General features: G+C 39.5%; 1 protein-coding gene across 1 annotated transcript; it reads left to right on the plus strand.

The window, feature by feature from the left end:
- Positions 1-5,559: 5,559 nt before the first annotated feature.
- LOC138439769 (olfactory receptor 2A2-like) lies at positions 5,560-6,489 on the plus strand. Its single transcript, XM_069588863.1, has one exon. It carries the CDS (start codon positions 5,560-5,562, stop codon positions 6,487-6,489), a length of 930 nt encoding a protein of 309 aa, XP_069444964.1.
- The last annotated feature ends 15,188 nt before the right edge of the window (positions 6,490-21,677 follow it).

The raw sequence follows: 21,677 nt of genomic DNA on the forward strand, positions 1-21,677 counted from the left end.
AGATGACTGCAATTGTGTGCTAATTGTTTGAATTCTTTGGCATTGCCTTTCATTAGGACTGGAATAAAAACTAATCTTTTCAAGTCCTGTGCCCCCTGCTGAATTTTCCAAATTTGCTGGCATATTGATTGCAACACTTTCACAGCATCATCTTTTAGGATTTGAAATAGCTCCACTGGAATTCCATCACCTCCACTAGCTTTGTGCATACTGATGTTTCCTAAGGTACACTAGACTTCACATTCCAGGTTGTCTGGCTCTAGGTGAGTGATCATACCATTGTGGTTATCAGGGACATGAAGATGTTTTTTGAATAGTTCTTCTGTGTATTCTTGCCACCTCTTCTTAATATCTTCTGTTTCTGTTTGGTCCATACCATTTCTGTCCTTTATTGTGCCCATCTTTGCATGAAATGTTCCCTTGGTATCTCTAATTTTCTTGAGATATCTCTGTACAAAATGTACAAGACATATTACTTATCCATAAACCATTATTTGATGAAAGTGAATCTCAGCTCAAATAAACGACATTTTGTACAAACCCCTTTTGATCTTTGATTTTATCTTGGGGATTACCATATCTTCATTCAGTTCAGTTCAGTTACTCAGTCATGTCCAATTCTTTGCAACCCTATGAACCACAGCACACCAGGCCTCCCTGTCCATCACCAACTCCTGGAGTCTACCCAAACCCAGATCCATTGAGTTGGTGATGCCATCCAACTATCTCTTCCTCTGTCGTCCCCTTGTCCTCTTGCCCTAAGTCTTTCCCAGCATCAAGGTATTTTCCAATGAGTCAGCTCTTCACATCAGGTGGCCAAAGTATTGGAGTTTCAGCTTCAACATCAGTCCTTCCAATGAACATCCAGGACTAATCTCCTTTAGGATGGACTGGTTGGATCTTCTTGCAGTCCAAAGGACTCTCAAGAGTCTTCTCCAACAGCACAGTTCAAAAGCATCAATTCTTCAGCGCTCAGCTTTCTTTATAGTCCAGCTCTCACATCCATACATGGCCACTGGAAAAACCATAGCCTTGACTAGATGGACCTTTGTTGGCAAAGTGATGTTTCTGTTTTTTAATATGCTGTGTAGGTTGGTCATAACTTTTCTTTCAAGGAGTGTCTTTTAATTTCATGGCTGCAATCACCATCTGCAGTGATTTTGGAGCCCCCAAAAATAAAGTCAGCCACTGTTTCACTGTTTCCCCATCTATTTGCCATGAAGTGATGGGACCATATCTTCATAGTGAGGATATAACTTCTTTAACTTTTACTGTTGACAAAGCCTACACATTTAACAGGTCCCTGAGGATTCTCCTCATATGAATCTACTCTAATCTCAGCAGTTGAAAATAACCCTTTTATATGTTGTCTGAATACTAGCCTTACAATGGGGTTAGAGACTGAATGACTAAATTCATCCTGTACTTAAAAGCATTAAAAAAAATGTGTGAACTAAAATAATATCCACCATTTTAAGAGACAAGTCATAATTACTTGGAGGGAATATATTGTCTTCTCTATTGCACTTTTACTGTAAGCCATGTGTGATAAAACACCATTATATTTTTGCAACATTTTAACAAGGTATGGTATTAGTTATATTAAAGTAATGTTAACTTCACAAAATAACATTAACTCCAAAATCACTGCGAATGGTGACTGCAACCATGAAATCAGAAGATGATTACTTCTTGGCAGGAAAGCAATGACAAACCTAGACAGTGTGTTGAAAAACAGAGACATTACTCTGCTAAGAAAGCTGTATAGTTAGGTTGTGGTATTACCAATGGCCACCTACCACTGTGAGAGCTGCACTGCAAAGAAGGCAGACTACCAAAGAATTGATGCCTTCGAACTGTGGTGCTGGAGAAGACTCCTGAAAGTCCCTTAAGACACCAGGGATATCAAACCAGTCAAACTTAAGGGAGATCAACCCTAAATATTCACTGGAAGGGCTGATGCTGAAGGTGAATCTGATGCAAACAGACAACTCTTTGGAAAAGTCCCTGATGCTGGGAAAGATTGAGGGCAGAAGGGAAGAGGGCATCAGAGAATGAGATGGCTGGACGGCATCACCGATAAAATGAACACGAACTTGGGAGATGGTGAGGGGCAGGGAGGCCTGGCGTCCTGCAATCCATGGGGTTGCAAAGAGTCAGACATGACTGAGTGACTGAACAACAGCAACTTGTGATTATTTAACTTGTATAAGCAAAACCCTTTCTTTTACTGTAATGAATCAAATAATTACAGTTGCCATCACATAGGAGAAAAAGGAATCTCTCTCAGTCAGAAACTGGAATTGAGAAGAAAACACTAGGTGAGACACAGCATGAGAAATCTGTGTTTCTTGTTCTTAATAATATAGATGTAAAGCTATCCAGGAGAGAAATATGAAGAGTGGTATCAGGGTGATTTCTTTCATGTGGAGCCTAAAGAGTAAAAACACAAATGAAAGTATTATAATGTATGAACTTAATTAGAAGATAAAATATTAAAATATTTTTATTCAAGGAAACAGTATACAGCCATTCAAAGTATGTTACAGAGGAATATTTATACATGGAAAATAATTCCTGATATTTATAAATTAAAGAAATAGGTAAACTAACAACACTGACATATATATATATGTATACATATAAATGGATGTACAGTAAAACGGCATAACTATGCATACAGAACATTAACAATGATCATCTGTGGCTGTATGTTTTAGAGTACTACCTCCTCAGTCTTTTAAATACAGTTTCATGATGTTTTCCTAAGAAGCTTTTGAAACAATGTCAAAAACTCATGCAAGGTAGGTACGACATTATTCACACAGTTTACCACACTCTTAATATGTTCAAAAATCTGTGTTTTTTTTTTTTTTGAATAGAAATAAAAGGAAGAAAATAGTATAAACATCGTCATTAACAGGCTACTAGTTACAAATGCAGGGCTTACGAGGTGGTGCTAGTGGTAAAGAACTAGCTTGCCAATGCAGGAAATAAAAGAGGCTCAGGTTCAATACCTGGGTGGGGAAAATCCCCTGGAGGAGGGCATGTCAACCCACTCCAGTATTCCTGCCTGGAGAGTCACACGGACAGGGGAACCTGGCGGGCTACAGTCCAGAGGATCACAAAGAGTTGAACATGACTAAAGTGACTTAGCACGCATGCAGTTACTAATATATATATTAACTTTAAAAAGTACGGAATAATATCAAGACCATTTTCTTCAAAACTACTATTCAATTTAGTGAAATTGATTTTGAGACCATAAGGTAAGACAGGTAAGATATATTTTCAAAATAATTAAAAGAATCAGTTATTCCCTATAACAATTTGTGCACATTCTCGAATTAAATGCTGATTCTTTTCAATGAGGACATCAAAAATCTGGCAAATATTATGATAGAAGTACAAATTATTAAAATTCAGATACTGCTTTATATGATTTTTAAAATATAAATTTATTTATTTTAATTGGAAGTTAATTACTTTACAATGTTGTATTGGTTTTGCCATACATCAACATGAATCTGCCACAGGTATACACATGTTCCCCATCCTGAACCCCCCTCCCTCCTTCCTCCCCGTACCATCCCTCTGGGTCGTCTCAGTGCACCAGCCCCAAGCATCCAGTATCATGCATTGAACCTGGACTGGCTATTCGTTTCATATATGATATTATACATGTTTCAATGCCATTCTCTCAAATCATCCCACCCTCGCCCTCTCCCACAGAGTCCAAAAGACTGTTTTACTAAAAGTAATCAAATCTTTTTGGAGAAATGGCTGTGTCCATGGCTGAAGTGGAAAATATAATAAAAGAACTTGAAACATCTTATCAGAAGTAAGAAAATACTCAGAAATTATGGAAACACGTTAAAATGCCAAAGGAGTGAGTTTTGAGGTTCATATCTAGAACAGTTAAGGATGTAACGGTAAATAAATAATTGTAATCCATTGATAAAAAAAATCATGAGTCCATATTGACAGATAGATAAAACAGATAGAGAGAAGAGATAGATACAGATGCATTTGTTGTTGTTGCTCAGTTGCTCAGTCACGTCAGACTCATTGTGACCCCAGGGATTGCAGCACACCAGGCTTCCCTGTCCTTCACCATCTCCCAGAGCTTACTCACACTCATGTCCATTGAGTCGGTGATGCCATCCAACCATCTCTTCCTCTGTCATCCCCTTCTCCTCCTGCCTTCAATCTTTCCCAGCATCAGGGTCTCTCTGATGAGTTAGCTCTTTGCACCAGGTGGCCAAAGTATTGGAGCTTCAGCTTCAACATCAATCCTTCCAATGATTATTCAGGACTGATTTCCTTTAGGAGTGACTGGTTTGATCTCCTTGTTGTCCAAGGGACTCTCAAGAGTCTTCTCCAACACCACAGTTCAAAAGCATCAATTCTTCAGTGCTCAGACTTCTTTATGGTTCAACTCTCACATCCATACATGACTACTGGAAAAACCATAGCTTTGACAATGTGAACCTTTGTTGGCAAAGAAATGCCTCTGCTTCTTAATATGCTGTCTAGGTTTGTCATAGCTTTTCTTCCAAGGAGCAAGGGACTCATAGAGACAGATAGATAGATATGGGATTTTCCATATAGTAAAACTGACAACCCATTCATAGAAAAGCAATGAATGAGTTGGAATGCCACATTTTGTAAACATCATTACTAATAATTGAATCAGGCAAGTAATTGATAGATGCTCAAATTAGTTGCTGAAAGCTTTATGAGGAACAGTATATTTACATATTAATTTTAATGGATGCTCCATTAAATTACATTAGGGGAAAAAAAGAATGATTTTATAATGGAGATGGTTGTGATGAATCATCTTTACCAAGTGATCCAAGTTAGTGTCACCAACAATGGGACAAATTAATATCATGCACCTACTCATGGATGTTTTTCCTGAAGAGGGTGAATAATCTGAATCAAAAATGAGGAATTTTGTGTTATTCCATCTGAGGAACACTCTAGTAAAGAACTACTCTTATTCCCTTCAAAAATATCAGTTTCATGAAACTCAAGGAAAGGTTGAGTATTCCAAATGAAGGAAAACTAAAGAGTGGGAGGACTAGCGAGAGAAAACTATAAATTAAAAGATCAGGTTATCTAGGTTGTTTCCATGTCCTGGCTATTATAAACAGTGCTGCAATGAACATGACCCTGAGAGATGTTGTGGGGAGGGAGGCGGGAGGGGGGTTCATGTTTGGGAACGCATGTAAGAATTAAAGATTTTAAAATTTAAAAAAAAAAATAAAAAATAAAAAAAAGATCAGGTTAATATGAAATTGCCTGATTTTAATAATTGTGTTGTGGTGAGGTTAAACAAATATCTTTGCTCTTGGAGAAATAAATGAGAAATTTCTGTCTTTAAATATGTTTCATATTAAAAGTTAAAGAGGTCATCAATTTTGAGGAGTAAGTAGGACAAGGACACAACCTTTGTCTGAGCTTATTTTGAGATGAGTAACTCCAATTTCCCTTGATTCTCCACCTCTGACTCCTCTTATCACATTTCATTCCTTGACAAGCTGTCATTAAGGAATGGGAAGTAACCAGTCATGGGTCACAGAATTCATCCTGGTAGGCTTCCATCTCAGTGCAAAGATGGAAAAGCTTCTCTTCTGGATCTTCTCCCTGTTTTATATCTTCAGTTTGCTGGCAAATGGCATGATCTTGGGACTCATCTGTCTGGACCTGAGACTGCACACCCCCATGTACTTCTTCCTCTCACATCTGGCCATCATCAACATGTCCTATGCTTCCAACAACGTCCCCAAGATGATGGCAAACTTATTGAACAAGCATAGCACCACCTCTTTTGTCCTGTGCATACTGCAGACTTCTCTGTATTTGGGGTTTGCTGCTACCGAGTGCCTGATTTTGATGGTGATGTCCTATGATAGGTTTGTGGCGATCTGTCATCCCCTCCAGTACACAGTCATCATGAGCTGGAGAGTGTGCAGGGCCCCGGCTGCCACTTCCTGGGCATGTGGATTTATTCTGGCTCTGGTCCACGCAGTTCTCCTCCTAAGACTGCCCTTCTGTGGGCCCTGGGAAGTGAACCACCTCTTTTGTGAAATTCTGTCTGTCCTCAAGCTGGCCTGTGTTGACACATGGATCAACCAAGTGGTCCTCCTTGCCGCTTCTGTATTTGTCTTAGTCGGGCCCCTGTGCTTAATGCTAGTCTCTTACATACACATCCTCTGTGCCATCCTGAAGATCCAGTCAAAGGAGGGCCGCAGAAAGGCCTTCTCCACCTGCTCCTCCCACCTCTGTGTGGTTGGACTCTTCTTTGGCATAGCCATGTTGGTTTATATGGTGCCAGACTCCAATCAACGAGAAGAGGAGGAGAAAATACTGTCCCTGTTTCACAGTCTCTTTAATCCATTGCTGAACCCTCTCATTTACAGCCTGAGGAATGCTCAGGTGAAGGGTGCCTTGTACAGAGCTCTGCAGAAGAGGTCCATGTGAGGGGTACATACAGTGTTGTTTGGGGATTTTCTTTTAAAATGTGTGGTTTGCTGAAAGAAAAACTCAGAAGAATTTCCCAATGAGAAATTTGATATGAATATGGTAATTGTCCAAATTCTAGCTCAGGATATAAGGCAAAGACTTGGAAATGAGCACCTTTTGTCCCTTTGTCTTTCAGATCAGTTCAGTCGCTCAGTCATGTCTGACTCTTTGCAACCCCATGAATCACAGCACGCCAGGCCTCCCTGTCCATCACCAACTCCTGGAGTTTACCCAAACTCCTGTCCATTGAGTTGGTGATGCCATCCAGCCACGTCAGCCTCTGTCATCCCCTTCTCCTCCGCCCCCAATCCCTCCCAGCATCAGAGTCTTTTCCAATGAGTCAACTCTTCACATGAGGTGGCCAAAGTATTGGAGTTTCAGCTTCAGCATCAATCCTTCCAATGAACACCCAGGACTGATCTCCTTTTGGATGGACTGGTTGGACTACCCTTTGTCTTTAGGGACAGCTAAATTATCAGATTATTTAGTCTTTCTTAAGAAACACTGAACTCTATCTTTTAAAACTAGGAATATTAATGAATGAAGAGAAAATGTAAGAAAATTACATTCTTATATTTTTCTGGCTTATGTACTTAGACATACATAGCTTCTTATCACCTTCTAGTAGCTGGACACAGTACAGTAAAATTAATGTCATAAGAGAAATCCTCCAAAGTAGAGTTGAAATTTCAATACAGAAAATACTGTAGTTAAATTATTCTCACCTCACCAATTTTAAGGCCAGTGGATGAAGTAAGAGTTTAGAGAAACTCTAAATTCATTGTGGAATACTTTAGAAGTAAAGAGAAAAAGTTAGAGAAAGTATTAGTTCAACAAGAATCTATGTAAACAAATATATAAAAGTTTAGGATTTGATCAAATGAAGAGAATTCATTAGTAATGGTTAAATTATACTGGAAGTATGGGTTTTGAGTACTGCTCAAACTTTATGTTTTCTCTTAGATTATGATGATTTCTAATAAGACAAGATTTAATCAGTTGAAGTTCCTGAAATTTTCATCACCAATATTTTTGTAGTTTTAACCAACCTGTCTGAAGATGGTTTAGGGTAGCACCAAGCAGAATGAGACAACTATGATATAGCTGACATTATTTCTCATTGATGGTGGCAAAAGTTTCATGGATTTATGAAAACACATTAAACAACTGTCTCCATGATGCTGATGGAAATTATTACGATTGGATGTTTGCATATATTGCAAAATGATCACCTAGATAAGTCTAGTTGCATTCATCACCATAGGTAGTTGCAAAAATGTTTTTCTTGTGATGAAAACTTCTAAAATTTACTATCTTAGCAACGTTCAAGTATATAATATAGTGTTATTAATCATAGTCACCACTCTGTAATATGTCCCCTTGACTTATTTATTTCATAACTGAAAGTTTATCACTCTTGACACCCTTAGCCCGTTTTGCCCACCCTCCACCCTCTTCCCCTGCTTCTGGGAACCACCAGTCTATTCTCTGTATCAACGAGCTCAGTTTTTGTTCTAATATTTGTTTTAGGTTACACATATAAGTGAGATTATATGGTATTTGTCTTTCTCCCAGACTTATTTTACTTATCATATGCCCTCAAGGCCCTTGCATGTTGTTGCCAATGGCAAAATTTCCTTCCCCCATTATATATACAATATATTCATTGAGGTACGCTTAGGTTGTTCCACATCTTGGCTATTGTAAATAATGCTACAATGAACATGGGGGTACATATGTCTTTTTGAGTTAGTGTTTTTGTTCTTTTGGATAAATACTCAAAAGTGGAATTGCTAGAGCATTTGGTAATACTATTTTTTTTAGGGAGAACCCTCCATACTGTCTTCATAGTGGCTATGCCAATTTGGCACCCCGCTCCAGTACTCTAGCTTGGAAAATCCCATGGACGGAGGAGCCTGGTGGGCTGCAGTCCATAGGGTCTCGAAGAGTTGGACACGACTGAGCGACTTCACTTTTACTTTTCACTTTCATGCACTGGAGAAGGAAATGGCAACCCACTCCAGTGTTCTTTCCTGGGGAATCCCAGGGATGGGGGAGCCTGGTGGGCTGCCGTCTATGGGGTCACACAGAGTTATACACGACTGAAGTGACTTAGCAGTAGCAGCAGTATACCAATCTGCATTACCACCAACAGTGCACAAAGGTTCTCTTTTCTCCCCATCCTTGTCAACACTTGTTATTTCTTTTTTGTTGTTGTTTAATAGATATTCTAATAGGTGCAAGATGGTATCTTATTGTGGTTTGTTTGTATTTCCCTAATGATTGGTGATATTGAACACCTTTCATTGTACCTATTGTCCATCTGTATGTCTTCTTTGGAAAAAATATTCCGATCCTCTGCCCACTTAAAAATTGGTTTCTCTCTCTCTCTCTCTTTTTTTGCTATTGAGTTGTATGAGTTCTTTATATACTTTGGTACTAACCTCTTGTAAGATTTCCAAATATCTTCTCCTGTTTGGTAGGTTGCCATTTCATTTTGTTGATGGTTTCCTTTGCTGTGCAGATTCTTTTCAGTTTTATATTAAATGCATCACAATGACATTGATTATTCACTATTTTCTGACAGGTCATGAAAATTTTATTTACCTCAAGAGTTAAATTCTAGATTAAGTACAAAATTGATCATAATTAACTTACATTTCTAACATGCATACTATCATGTAAGAATTGAATCGCCAGTCTATGTCTGATGCAGGATACAGCATGCTTGGGGCTGGTGCATGGGGATGACCCAGAGAGATGTTATGGGGAGGGAGGTGGGAGGGGGGTTCATGTTTGGGAATGCATGTAAGAATTAAAGATTTTAAAATTTAAAAAATAAAAAACTTAAAAAAATAAAAATAAAAAAAATAAAAATATATAGTGCCCAAAGCATGAAATATACACTATTTAACACTGCAAGTAGATATAATAGGTGTTAGAAAAGACAACCAGTCATAAAGGTGAAGTCCAGATTACTGCTCTAGACATTACACATAAACACACACATAGAGTCACTTAGCCTGGCAGAAGATAATTATTTTTACAGACTTCTTTGTTGCAGGTTTTTTCCATAATTATTTTATGCTTAAATTGTTCACATGCTGCCAATGTATAATTATAATTATAATTTTAAAATAAAGGGAATCCTTAAAATATAAACTGCTACCATTTTTAGTTAGAAGTTCTTCGTATAAAATAGTTCCGGAGAAGATCTAAGTGTTTCAATTCAGTGCTCCCAGTGAGAATTTGAAATTTGGTTAACTGTTGCCCAAAGTCAATACCTCAGATTCTAAAATGTCAGTCTATATATTTTGAATATGTTTAAGTATATTCAACAATATAAGCAATCCTTGTCAACTATAAAGTTATTCCAGTGAACTAAATGTTTATTTTTTCTGTATAATTGAAAATAGGAAAAATCATCATATGGTTGTAATATTAAACATAATGCATTTTTAGGTAAAAGTATAAACCATTTCTTCATTTTGTTATTTCTTTTAAAGAATGAATGAAAAATAAAACAGAAAGTAAAATTTAATGCTCTTAAAATAAGGTAATAAAAAATAGCATCTCTAAACTATTATCTAGTTCAAAATTATTTTTAGAGTATAATTTTTTAGCATAATTTTATTTTCACACTTGTTCTTAGCTATACATTTTCCCTTCCATTCCTGTAATACTGTCAAGATGTTAGAGCTATATTTTTGTTGTTCTGATGTAGCTGTGAATACCGTATTGTACGTTGCATTACTGGAAAGCTTACAGAAACTTTCATTATAGGAGAGGGCCAGTATAGGAGCCTTCTGGTAATTGAAAGTTATGAAGTTTCTGCTGAGTCATAGTGGAGACAAATTCTACCCTGTATCCTGACTGAAAGCTCTCATTCTCACAGAAAAGGTCCTGGAAGAGGGCACACACACACACATTTGGACACAACACTGGCATTATACAAAACAATACAATGACCCAAATGTCAAGGATTCAGAGGTGCATCAGGTTAAAATAGCAGACACTGCTGGGTGGGAATAAGAGAGACAAGTGGATGAACCCCATTTTCCCCTACTTATTTTGTGGCTGGAGTCAGTACTTAAACTATAGGGCCCTCATGGTGAAATAGGAACAATCTTATGCCATAGAAAATTAAGACCTGCCAATAAGATACTGCATCAGCACAGTGCTCAACACATAACATGCACTGAGACAATGCTGTTCTCAAGTACATAATGTCTAGAGGCCAGTGGTCAAGCCTGAAGCCTGAGGGTTGTCCCCAGTTGTGGACACGATATGAAGAGTCATGTGTCCAGCTGCCCAGAAGGCTCTCTCCACTTGAGCTCTGCCTCCAAAATCAGGGGCCCTGCTCTGGGGCCTCTCACAGCTGAAGAAGTAGTTGTGTTGGCAGCAGCTGTACACTTACTAGTTGTCACTATTATGCCAGATTAGTATTGTTCATTCGCCTTCAGAGTCTTCAGAGATCTCCGATTTCTTATCCCCAGCAAGGATCCTTTCATTCTTCTACTATCTGAGAAAGCAGTATCTTTTATGGCCACAAGACAATGTCAGGGGCTCTGAAAAATCAAGGGAGGAATATCTTCTATCCAGGTATGGTACCTTTTTTTCCCTTAAGAATAATGTAAAGAACCTGCTAGATGACCAGCAACATTGACAGTTGATCCTTAAACAACATGGGCTTTTGAAAATCCACAGATAACTTATAGCTGGCCCTCCATACAGGTGGATCTTCTGTATGTGTGGATTCAATCAACCACAGATTGTGTAGCACCATAGTATTTACTTTTGAAAAAATTTGCGTATAAGTGGGTCCACGCAGTTCAATCCCCATGCTGTTCGAGTGCTAACTGCACATGGGTAGGGGGCTCTCATTTCTCAAAAGAGGTGCTTCTCGGTCACTTTCTCTACCATTTTCTCAAATAAAGACTAATCTCAGTGCCTATGGTGTAGAACAGCAGTCCCCAACCTATTTAGCACCAGGAATCGGTTTCATGGAAGACGATTTTTCCACAGACAAGGTGGGGGTGATGGGTTGGGGATGATTCAAGCATGTTACATTTATTTTGTGTTCATTTATTTGACTTTATTTCAAGGGCTTCCCTTGTGGCTCAGTTGGTAAAGAATCTGGCTGCAATGCAGGAGACCTGGGTTCGATCCCTGGGTTGGGAAGATCTCCTGGAGAAGGAAAAGGCTACCCACTCCGGTATTCTGGCCTGGAGAATTCCATGGACCGTATAGTCCATGGGGTTGCAAAGAGTTGGACATGACTGAGCAACTTTCACTTTCTTATTTCTATTATTACTATGTTAGCTCAACCTCAGATCACCAGGCGTTAGACCTTGGGGGTTGGGGACCCCTGACGACAGAAGTTTCAAGCCATGGACATATGACAAATATAAGCACACAAGAATCAGAGCAGGTAGTGGGCAATACAGTTCAATAGAAGAAAATGACCTAGGCTTTAATTCAAAGCCCCAGCGGCTCTAGAGGTAAGAACCTGTCTGCCAATGCAGGAGACACAGGAGACATGGGTTTGATCCCTGAGCAGGGAAGATCCCCTAGGGAAAGAAATCGCAATCCACTCCAGTGTTCTTGCCTGGGAAATTCCACAGACAGAAAAGCCTGGCTGGCCACAGTCCATGGGATTGAAGCCCCATGGAGTCTAGAGCCTGCCAGGCTACAGTCCAAAGCTGGCTACAGTCCAGCTTTAATTACCTGGCCCAGGTGGTTCATTCCCTTCTACTGGGGTTCTCTAAAGTATAACTTATTTACGATTATCTGTCATTATTTCATCCCTGACAAAGCACAACCTGATTAGCGGTGAATCAAGCAGTGGGACAGGGTATCAATTAGTAACCATTTATTGAGCACAGTCGTTGAATGCAGATTCCTGAGTTCAAATCCAAGCGCTGGTACTTACCAGACACTGTGTCTGGGCTGGTTACTTAAACAGTGACTCAGTCTCAATCTCTGACTCAGTTCTATCATCTGTAAAATGGGAAGAATTGCACTTGCCTCATCGGGTAATCATGCAGATTGAGTTAACTTTTGTAACTGCATTGGGCATGCATAAACATAGCAGGAACTGTTTCTCTGGTAAATCACATAGAATAAATAAATCTACCATAGCTTGGCATTGTGGTAGGATCAGAATCCAAGAATAGAAAACTTTCCCCTTTAATGTATCTTCCCGACCCAGGGATCGAACCCAGATATCCCACCCTGTGGGCATAGGCTTTACCCTCTGAGCAACCAGGGAAGCCCAGAGTTTTGATTAGTCAGTCGTAGACTTTGGAAGACTCTAAAGAGATAGTTGTGTTTTTCCAGCCTTATTCTTTCATTTGGGCAAGAAATTATTTCCCCCACTTTATAGATGAAGCAATCAGGAATATTCAGGAAGTTTAAATTACTGATCAAAAGTGAAAAAAGTAAAAAAGAACTCAATGAGAAGAGAGGAACTAGAAACTGAGGAAGGAGTTGTCTTAAACCTGTAGTGAGACAGGCCTTTTTGGAAGAGGCAATTCACAGCCCCTGCTGAAAGTGATTAGAATTCTGATAAAAATTTCAACAGTTTTCTAAGACACTTTGATAATCTTTCAAGATCCTTTCTGGGAATGTAGGGTTGCCCACTCAGCTGACTATCAGTTTTGGAACTTACTTGCATTTTAGTCCATTTTGAGACTAATCTAATCACCTTTAACCAGACATTTCTTTGTGGTTATTGCCTCCCTTTTTTCCTACAAAATGCTTTTACCAGCAGGGGGCATCTTTGAGTGAGGCTTATACAGTGTCAGTCACTCGGTGCTGTCCAAATCTGCGTCACCATGGGCTGTAGCCCACCAGGCTCCTCTGTCCATGGGATTCTCCAGGCAAGAACACTGGAGAAGGTTGCCATTTCCTTCTCCAGGGGATCTTCTCGACCAGGAATCAAACTTAGGCCCCCTGTATTGACAAGAAGATTCTTTACCGTCCAAACCATCAAAGAAGCCCAGCAACTTCTCATTTACCAGCATATTTAAATGAAACTGTGATGTGGGCACGAAATTATTTTACTGGAGAAGTTGTCTTTAAATATATATGTATTTCCCGACTTAGTACAGCATTCCTTTCTATATTCTTTATGATTCTTACTCCTTGCTGCTTCTTATTAATCCTAAAACCCATGGATCCATTGAATTGGAAGAAATATTAAGGATCAGCTTGGCCAAATTTCTTCATTAAAAGCATAAGCATCTTCTCAACTGCAGCCATGGAGACTCAAAGAGATCTTTAACCAAATGTAAGTATCTTGAATAAGTCATTATTTATCTTTTATATGGGCAAATTTTCTTTTTCTATTTTCAGTGGATTTATTTATTATTTATTTATTGTCTTTCCCTTTCCCATACAGGCTCCAGACAAGAGCAAAAGTAAGTTCTCTTCTTTCTCTCTCTCTCTTTCAAAGGATAAGTCAAAAGAAAACATGAGACAGCAGTGGTTCTCAAACCTTAGTTTGCACCAGAACCACTTGGAGAATTTTTAAAACTCTGATTGCTGGGCTCCACTCTGCGGTCTCTGATTCCGTAAATTTAGAGTGAGGTCCAAGATTTTGCATTTTCAACAAATTTCCAGGTGATGAAGATGGTGCCAGTCAAGGAATAGCCCATAAGATAAGCTCCCTCAAAGGAAAATCCCTCTTTGATCATCCCTGAGAGAGGGGGTGGACAGAAAGAGATGTATAATCCAAAGGCATGATGTTGGGAGACTCTTGGACTGGAGGGGAAGGTGCTGAGTAGATAGAGGGTTAAAGGATGTGGTGGGAGAGGGTGTCAGGAAGATTCCTGGAGGGCCTCGATGGGAAGTTCCATATGCCAGTCAGGTTCTCACCCTAAGAAGCCACTTTTGATTCTCTACCATCTGGCACTCTTTGTAAGGACTGGAGTGTATCATTGTAAACTGAGAAAAGAACTGGTTGAAGGTATTTTGAAACTGCCTTAGGAAAAGGTCAAGATTCTCTTCTTCTGAGCTTCACAGGCGAAGTGGTGGGGAGACAGATCCACTCTTCAGTTCAGTTCCGTCCAGTTGCTCAGTTGTGTCCGATTGTTTGCAACCCCACGGACTGCAGCACGCCAGGCTTCCCTGTCCATCACCAACTCCTGGAGCTTACTCAAACTCATGTCCATTGAGTCGGTGATGCCATCCAACCATCTCATCCTCTGTTCCCTTCTCCTCCTGCCTTCAATCTTTCCCAGCATCAGGGTCTTTTAAAATGAGTCAGCTCTTCGCATCAGGCAGCCGAAGTATTGGAGTGTCAGCTTCAGCATCAGTCCTTCCAATGAATATTCAGGAGTGATTTCCTTTAGGACAGACTGGTTGGATCTCCTTGCAGGGGAAAGTATCTTTGTTGGTTCCTCATATCCAGAGTCCCCTCCCCAGCCCCAAAGGCCTTGTTCAACAAGACAAAGGGGTGGGGAAAATGAATGCAACTTGATTGTAACGTGGATTCCTTTTCCCCCTTCTAATTTCCTGCAGGTGGGATAGATCTAAGAAAGGCCAGCTTCTCTTAATCAAAACAATCCTCCCTAATGTTCTCCTATTTAAAGGTTATTTGGGGAACAGAATAAAATTTGGTTTATTTAACAAAAACATCGCTCCCCGCCCCCACCCCCGCCCCAACATCTAGTAACATCTTCGGAGTTATTTTAACCAGTGTTCCCAGCATCAACCGTTGTCACCACATCACACGGGGAACCTAACAAAACTAGCCGGCCAGGCCCTCGTCCTCAGAATGAGGACGCTGTAGTCTGGCATCTGAATTGTTAAAAGTTCCCAGGTGATTTTGATGTGCCCTTTAAGGGTCCAAAAAAAAACCCAATTCCCCCCGCCTCCAAAACCCAGTAGCTAGTCACTGCTTTCTGAAGCCTTTAATCCGGGTAGGGAAGAAACGCTTTAACCACTGGCCAGTTTAGACAGAGGAAAAGCTGCAGGAGGTGCTGAGTTTAGGGAAAAAGAAATAAGACTGTAAGTGGGAGAGCTCTTCCGAAAAGGAGCCGCCATTACTGACCGAGAAACTTTGGCAGAAACATCCAGAATTGTACTAAAATTTGCTGCTGAAAGTCACCTGAGTCTTCAGTCAGCTGTGGTCGTTGAGAAACACAACAAAGAAAACTTCAGTTTTCCCAAGTCCACGGAGTTTCTGTTCCAGCTCTGAACCTGCAGTGAGTGAGGGAGAGACTGAAGGTAAGGGCCTGAAACTTTTACCTCCAGTCTTTCTTTACTTAAGGGCATAGTTTGCCGTTATTCAAAGGGCTACCCTAATTATGGCTTCTTTATAACTGGCAGACCGCTCTTGGGGCGCTTAAAGGCATCAGTGCTTGGAGGATGCCCAAAAAAGGGAACAGTGGTTATTTCATGTGACATGAGGTGTTTGTTTGTTTGTTTTTTTAAACTTTGCTAAGAGTTGTGGTTTGAATTTGTCTTGGAGGGAAATGGGATGCATTGATAATAACTTTGGTAACTTGTGTCTCTTACCTGGTGAATAGAACACAAATCTGAAATATTTGGTTAAAATCTCTGTTTATTCAAGAATTTAAAGAAATAAATTTCACTGATTCACATTGTAAATAAACTCCACATCCTTAACTGTAGAAGAAGCTGTTTCTTTTCTAATGCTTTTCTCTTGTGTAGCTGTTTTTGACTAGTTGACTCAAAGAGTCTGGATAAAATGCCTTGAAAAATGGGCTTCTATGGATAACATGTAATGCTTAAGTATTTTTCTTAATCTATACAGACTCTTCATTCCTGGAGGTAGCTTTGTATTTTCCACTAAGTATGATGGGCAGAATTTTCCCTTCATATCTGGTATTCAGAAATTTTGTGTGTGTGTGTGTGTGTGTACATGTGTTTTCCTCAAAGGCTTAAATGCTTGGAAGTTTTTTCTCCCCCTTCCTATAAAGAACATGTGGGCTTCCCTGATAGTTCAGTTGGTAAAGAATCTGCCTGCAATGCAGGAGACCCCAGTTCGATTCCTGGGTCAGGAAGATCCGCTGGAAGAGGGATCGGCTACCCACTTCGGTATTCTTGGGTTCCTTTGTGGCTCAGCTGGTAAACAATCCGCTACAGTGTGGCAGACCTAGGTTCAGTCCCTGAGTTGGGAAGATCTCCTGGAGAAGGGAAATGCTACCCACTACAGTATTCTGGCCTGGAGAATTCTATGGACTGTATAGTCCACGAGGTCACAGAGTCAGACAGAGCTGAGTGACTTTCACAAAGAACATGTGGATTCTCAAGATCAGAATTATTTTCAAAGTAACATCTCTATGCCTAGTAGTGACTCACTTATAAGCCAGCTGGTCTCTATTAATAAGTCTCTCATATAACCATCTTTAAATTTGGGGTTTTTTTAAATCCACATTTCTTTTCAAAACCCTGTAACTGATAGATAGCCAAAGTTCTGGTCCATCAAATCCAAATTCTAATTATAGGCATTCACGTTTCATCTTCTGGTGGCACAAGTTTCATTTCTCATGCTTTTTCACTAGGGTGGTCTCCTCAGTGTTTAAACAGCAAGACTCCTTGTTTATTTATTATCCCCTCATTCCTGTGGCTTTCCATGCCAGGTGGCCGCCACATCTTTCCTAATGACAGCTGCCCGCCATAGCTGCCACCAGCCCCATGAGGACCATTGTGCCAGTGTAAATGCTCCCCCCGCCCAAACCACCCACTTGTTTGAAGAAATGGAACACAGAAAAATACTTTGCTGTTAAACTGGCAACCCTTCTGCCTTTGAGTGTCTTTAAAATGCCCCCTTGCCCCCTTGTAGCCAACCAAGGACCACCAACTGTCCTTAAAGTTCAATTAGAAAGACCTCTCCACTGCAGAAAAGAAAATCCCTGCCATGGTAGAGTGTTTGCCGCTCAGAGACTTGTCTCAGTGCTTCCTCTTTTTACTGTAGAAACTGGCTCTCCTTGCTACTGTACCTCTACTGACATAAAGGTAACAGCAGATGGATTTGCCCCAAAAGTCTACGATTAAAACCCCAGGTCTCTTGCACTGCAGGCAGATTCTTTACTGTCTGAGCCACCAGGGAAGGTCACACTTTCAAAAACTGTGTCTCAGACTTAGTTTTGTCTTTGACAGCAATCATCTAGATTCTATCAGAAGTCCTTTTGGTTCCAACCTCTCTATAGCCATCCAGCACTCAGCTTCCCCTTTCCTGTGTTACATATGTCACCCCACCCCACCTCCAGACTCATCCCTACACACCCCCACTCCCTCTGCAGGAACTGGGAAGTCACAGTGAGGAACTGATGGGAGGGCTGCTGTCTCTTCTCTTTTTTCTCCCTGTGTTTCCTCTCTACCATTTCTCTCTTTCTCCCTCCCTTATTTTCTCTCCACTTCCTTTTTGTTTTAAAATATCCATACACTGAACCTAAGCATAGACACACAATGTCCTGTCAATAAATGTTTGAGTATGATCATACTCATCTTCAAGGGCAGTGAGAACAAAGCTAGCCACATTACCATGTTGTTTTGCATATGCAATATTTAATCACAATATAGAATGTTTAATATCCCTTATACATTATTAGGAACAACTTCAATAGTTCAAATATTCATGTAAATAATATTACATTTTTTAAAACTTAAAAAATTTGTAAATATTCTTAAAAAACAATACTGCTGTCTGTTATCCTAATCAGTTAATCTATATCTTTAGTGTTTGAATAGTAATCACAAGTGCTTGACCTATAGTGAAGTCTTACTAAATATTTTTGAATGAACACAAGTATGAAAAAATGGCTGAATGAATGAAGTAGTAATCATAATGTATGTTATAAATGAGGAAAAGGACTTACCGATAGGAAAGTGTTAGGAGTTTGGGAGGAGAAATAAAAATATAATTTGAACAGCTGTCAAGGCCAATATGGTGTTGTATATGTACAATTCTAATTCACTGTTTTGATGGACATTATAGTTAATGCTTATCAGTTGTGAAAGAAGCAGCTTGATGTATATTACTTATCAATAGTCCTTTAAACAATAAAACATATCTACTGTCCTGTAGAAAGCAACTTTTTTCATTGAAATTACTAAGCATCCTGAGGAGAGAAAAGAGAAAATGCAAATATCAAGAATTTATTTTTAATGTAAAACGTTATTATAATAATATCTGGAAAATATTCCCCAGCTTGATTATTAATTTCAAAAATAGAAACACTGTTTCTAAAGGTTTATAACCCATGATATTACTTTGCATAATATTATACCTGCAGTAGGGACTGAAACAGAAGCTTTTTAAATAAAGGGTGGAGTAAATGAGATTAAAAGCTCTTCATAAGCTTCTTTGTTTGAGGTTGTATTACTATTATTTTCTAAAATAATTTGCCTTTCATTGTATTTATTTAATTGGAGGATAATTGCTTTACAGTGTGTTGGTTTCTGCCAAACAACAATCATTATATTTTAAACTGAAATACACTTGACATAGAACATTTTGTAAATTTAAGGTGTACAGTGTTCATTTGTTACATTTATATGTTGTAATGTGATTGTCATTGTAACAATAATTAGCACCTCTTTCACAATACATAATTATCCTTTTTTATAGTGGTTAAAGTATTAAAGTCTAGTAGCTCACCAAGTTCAATTATAATACAATGTTGTTGTCTATATTAACTATACTGTCCATCAGGTCTCTAGGGCTGATTTACTACTCACTGTTAAATTTGTACCCTAAGCAACATTGATCCTATCATCTTTTCCAAATCCCTTGGTAACCCCCATTTTACTCTGTTTTTATGAAGTCTGTCTTGTCGAGATTCTTCATATAGTGATACCATACTTGTCTTTCTTGGTCTGGTTTGTCTTAGCATAGTATTCTCGCGGTCCACCCATGTTTTTCCAAATGGCAGAATGTCCTCCTTTCTCATGGCTGAATATGTATATATACGACATCTTCTTTATCCATTTATCCACTGATGAGCACTTATGTTGTCTCCCTGTCTTGGCTATGGACAACAATGCTGCAGTAAACATGAGGGGGCGGGGCATGTGTCTTTTTGAAGTCCTGTTTTCATCTCCTTTGGGATTATAACCAGAAAAGGAATTGCTGCATCATATCATGGTTCTATTTTTAATTCCTTAAAGAACCTCCATGTGATTTTTCATAATGGTTGAACCAACTTTCATTCCCACCAAGAGCATATAAAGTTTCCTTCCCACCCGCCCCCGCACCCACATCCTCTCTAGCACTTGTTGTCTCTTATCTTCTTGATGGTAACCAATTGCATGGGATTCCTCACATAAGTGAAAGGCTGGCCTTTGCTAAGCACAAACTAGTGACTCAATAATAACAGCAGAGAAGTTGGGATAAATGCATAGATTTAGTAACTGTGAAAGCTCCAGTACTTTGGCCACCTGATGAGAAGAGTCAGCTAATTGGAAAAGACCCTGATGCGGGGAAAAATTGAAGGCAAAAGGAGAAGTGGGTGGCAGAGGATGAGATGATTGAATAGTATCACTGACTCAATGGACATGAGTTTGAACAAACTCTGAGAAATAGTGAAGGACAGGGAAGTTGGCATGCTTCAGTCCATGGTGTCACAGAGAGTTGGACATGACTTAGCAACTGAACAGCAACAAAGTATGAATGTGACGGTAGAGACTGTGGAACATTGTCATGTGATTGCTTTTATGTTCTCAGCTACTATCATTCAGCTGCTGAAAGTGTGAGTGAGAGAATAGGTGGGAGATTTAAAGAGTGAGAAAATAGGGCATTTTCATCTGTGAGAGAAGACTAGAGAAATTTAGTATGATTTATAGCAGTAAGTAAACTCTTGAAAGTGAAAGAGGAGAGTGAAAACGTTGGCTTAGAGCTCAACGTTCAGAAAACGAAGATCATGGCATCCGGTCCCATCACTTCATGGCAAATAGATGGGGAAACAGTGGAAACAGTGTCAGACTTTATTTTTTGGGGCTCCAAAATCACTGCAGATGGTGACTGCAGCCATGAAATTAAAAGACGCTTACTCCTTGGAAGAAAAGTGATGACCAACCTAGATAGCATATTCAAAAGCAGAGACATTACTTTGCCGACTAAGGTCCGTCTAGTCAAGGCTATGGTTTTTCCAGTGGTCATGTATGGATGTGAGAGTTGGACTGTGAAGAAAGCTGAGTGCCGAAGAATTGATGCTTTTGAACTGTGTTGTTGGAGAAGACTCTTGAGAGTCCCTTGGACTGCAAGGAGATCCAACCAGTCCATTCTGAAGGAGATCAGCCCTGGGATTTCTTTGGAAGGAATGATGCTAAAGCTGAAACTCCAGTACTTTGGCCACCTCATGCGCAGAGTTGACTCATTGGAAAAGACTCTGATGCTTGGAGGGATTGGGGGCAGGAGGAGAAGGGGACAACAGAGGATGAGATGGCTGGATGGCATCACTGACTCAATGGATGTGAATCTGAGTGAATTCTTGGAGTTGGTGATGGACAGGGAAGCCTGGCATGCTGCAATTCATGGGGTCGCAAAGAGTCAGACACGACTGCGCGACTGAACTGAACTGATAGCAGTAAGAGCCAAATTAATGTGAATACTCATGAATTTGAAGGGGTCTCAGGTATTATGATTGCATGCTTTCTCTAGATCTGACAAAGCCATCCATCATCCAAGTTTAACATTTAAATGTTTAAAGCAGAGAGATTACAATGGATTATCTAAATATAGGATATGTATTTAGGGGAAATGTTTTAGAAAGTGGACAAATACTTGGGGAGTAGCTTGAAACCCAAAGAAGTCAGGAAAGCACTGAGGGACTGGGTTCAATCTCCATTTTTTCCAACTAAAAAGTAGTATTTGCAATGGGAATTAATATAAACTTTCATATTAACACTTTCCAGCAAAACTGTACTCCTGAAGGAAAATACAGTCCTTGGAGGGGTTGGCTTAACAAGCTCCATGGGGGTGACATTTATTACATCATGAAACTTTCCAAAAGTAGGATATAAAGAGAAGCAATTTCAAGAGAAAGTACACAACACATACATATCCTAGGGGATTGTACTGTGGGACATGGTTCATAATGTATGGCTGAGATCTATTAAATTCCTATATCAACATCCTCTTGATGAAGGACAACCTGCAATTGTAACATAGTTCT

Source organism: Ovis canadensis, chromosome 4 (genome assembly GCF_042477335.2).
Source record: "Ovis canadensis isolate MfBH-ARS-UI-01 breed Bighorn chromosome 4, ARS-UI_OviCan_v2, whole genome shotgun sequence".
Taxonomy (NCBI): Eukaryota; Metazoa; Chordata; class Mammalia; order Artiodactyla; family Bovidae; genus Ovis; species Ovis canadensis.

Bases quoted from the DNA above. Each gene is read 5' to 3' on its own strand.
- LOC138439769 (XM_069588863.1), top strand. From the start codon at position 5,560: ATGGGAAGTAACCAGTCATGGGTCACAGAATTCATCCTGGTAGGCTTC.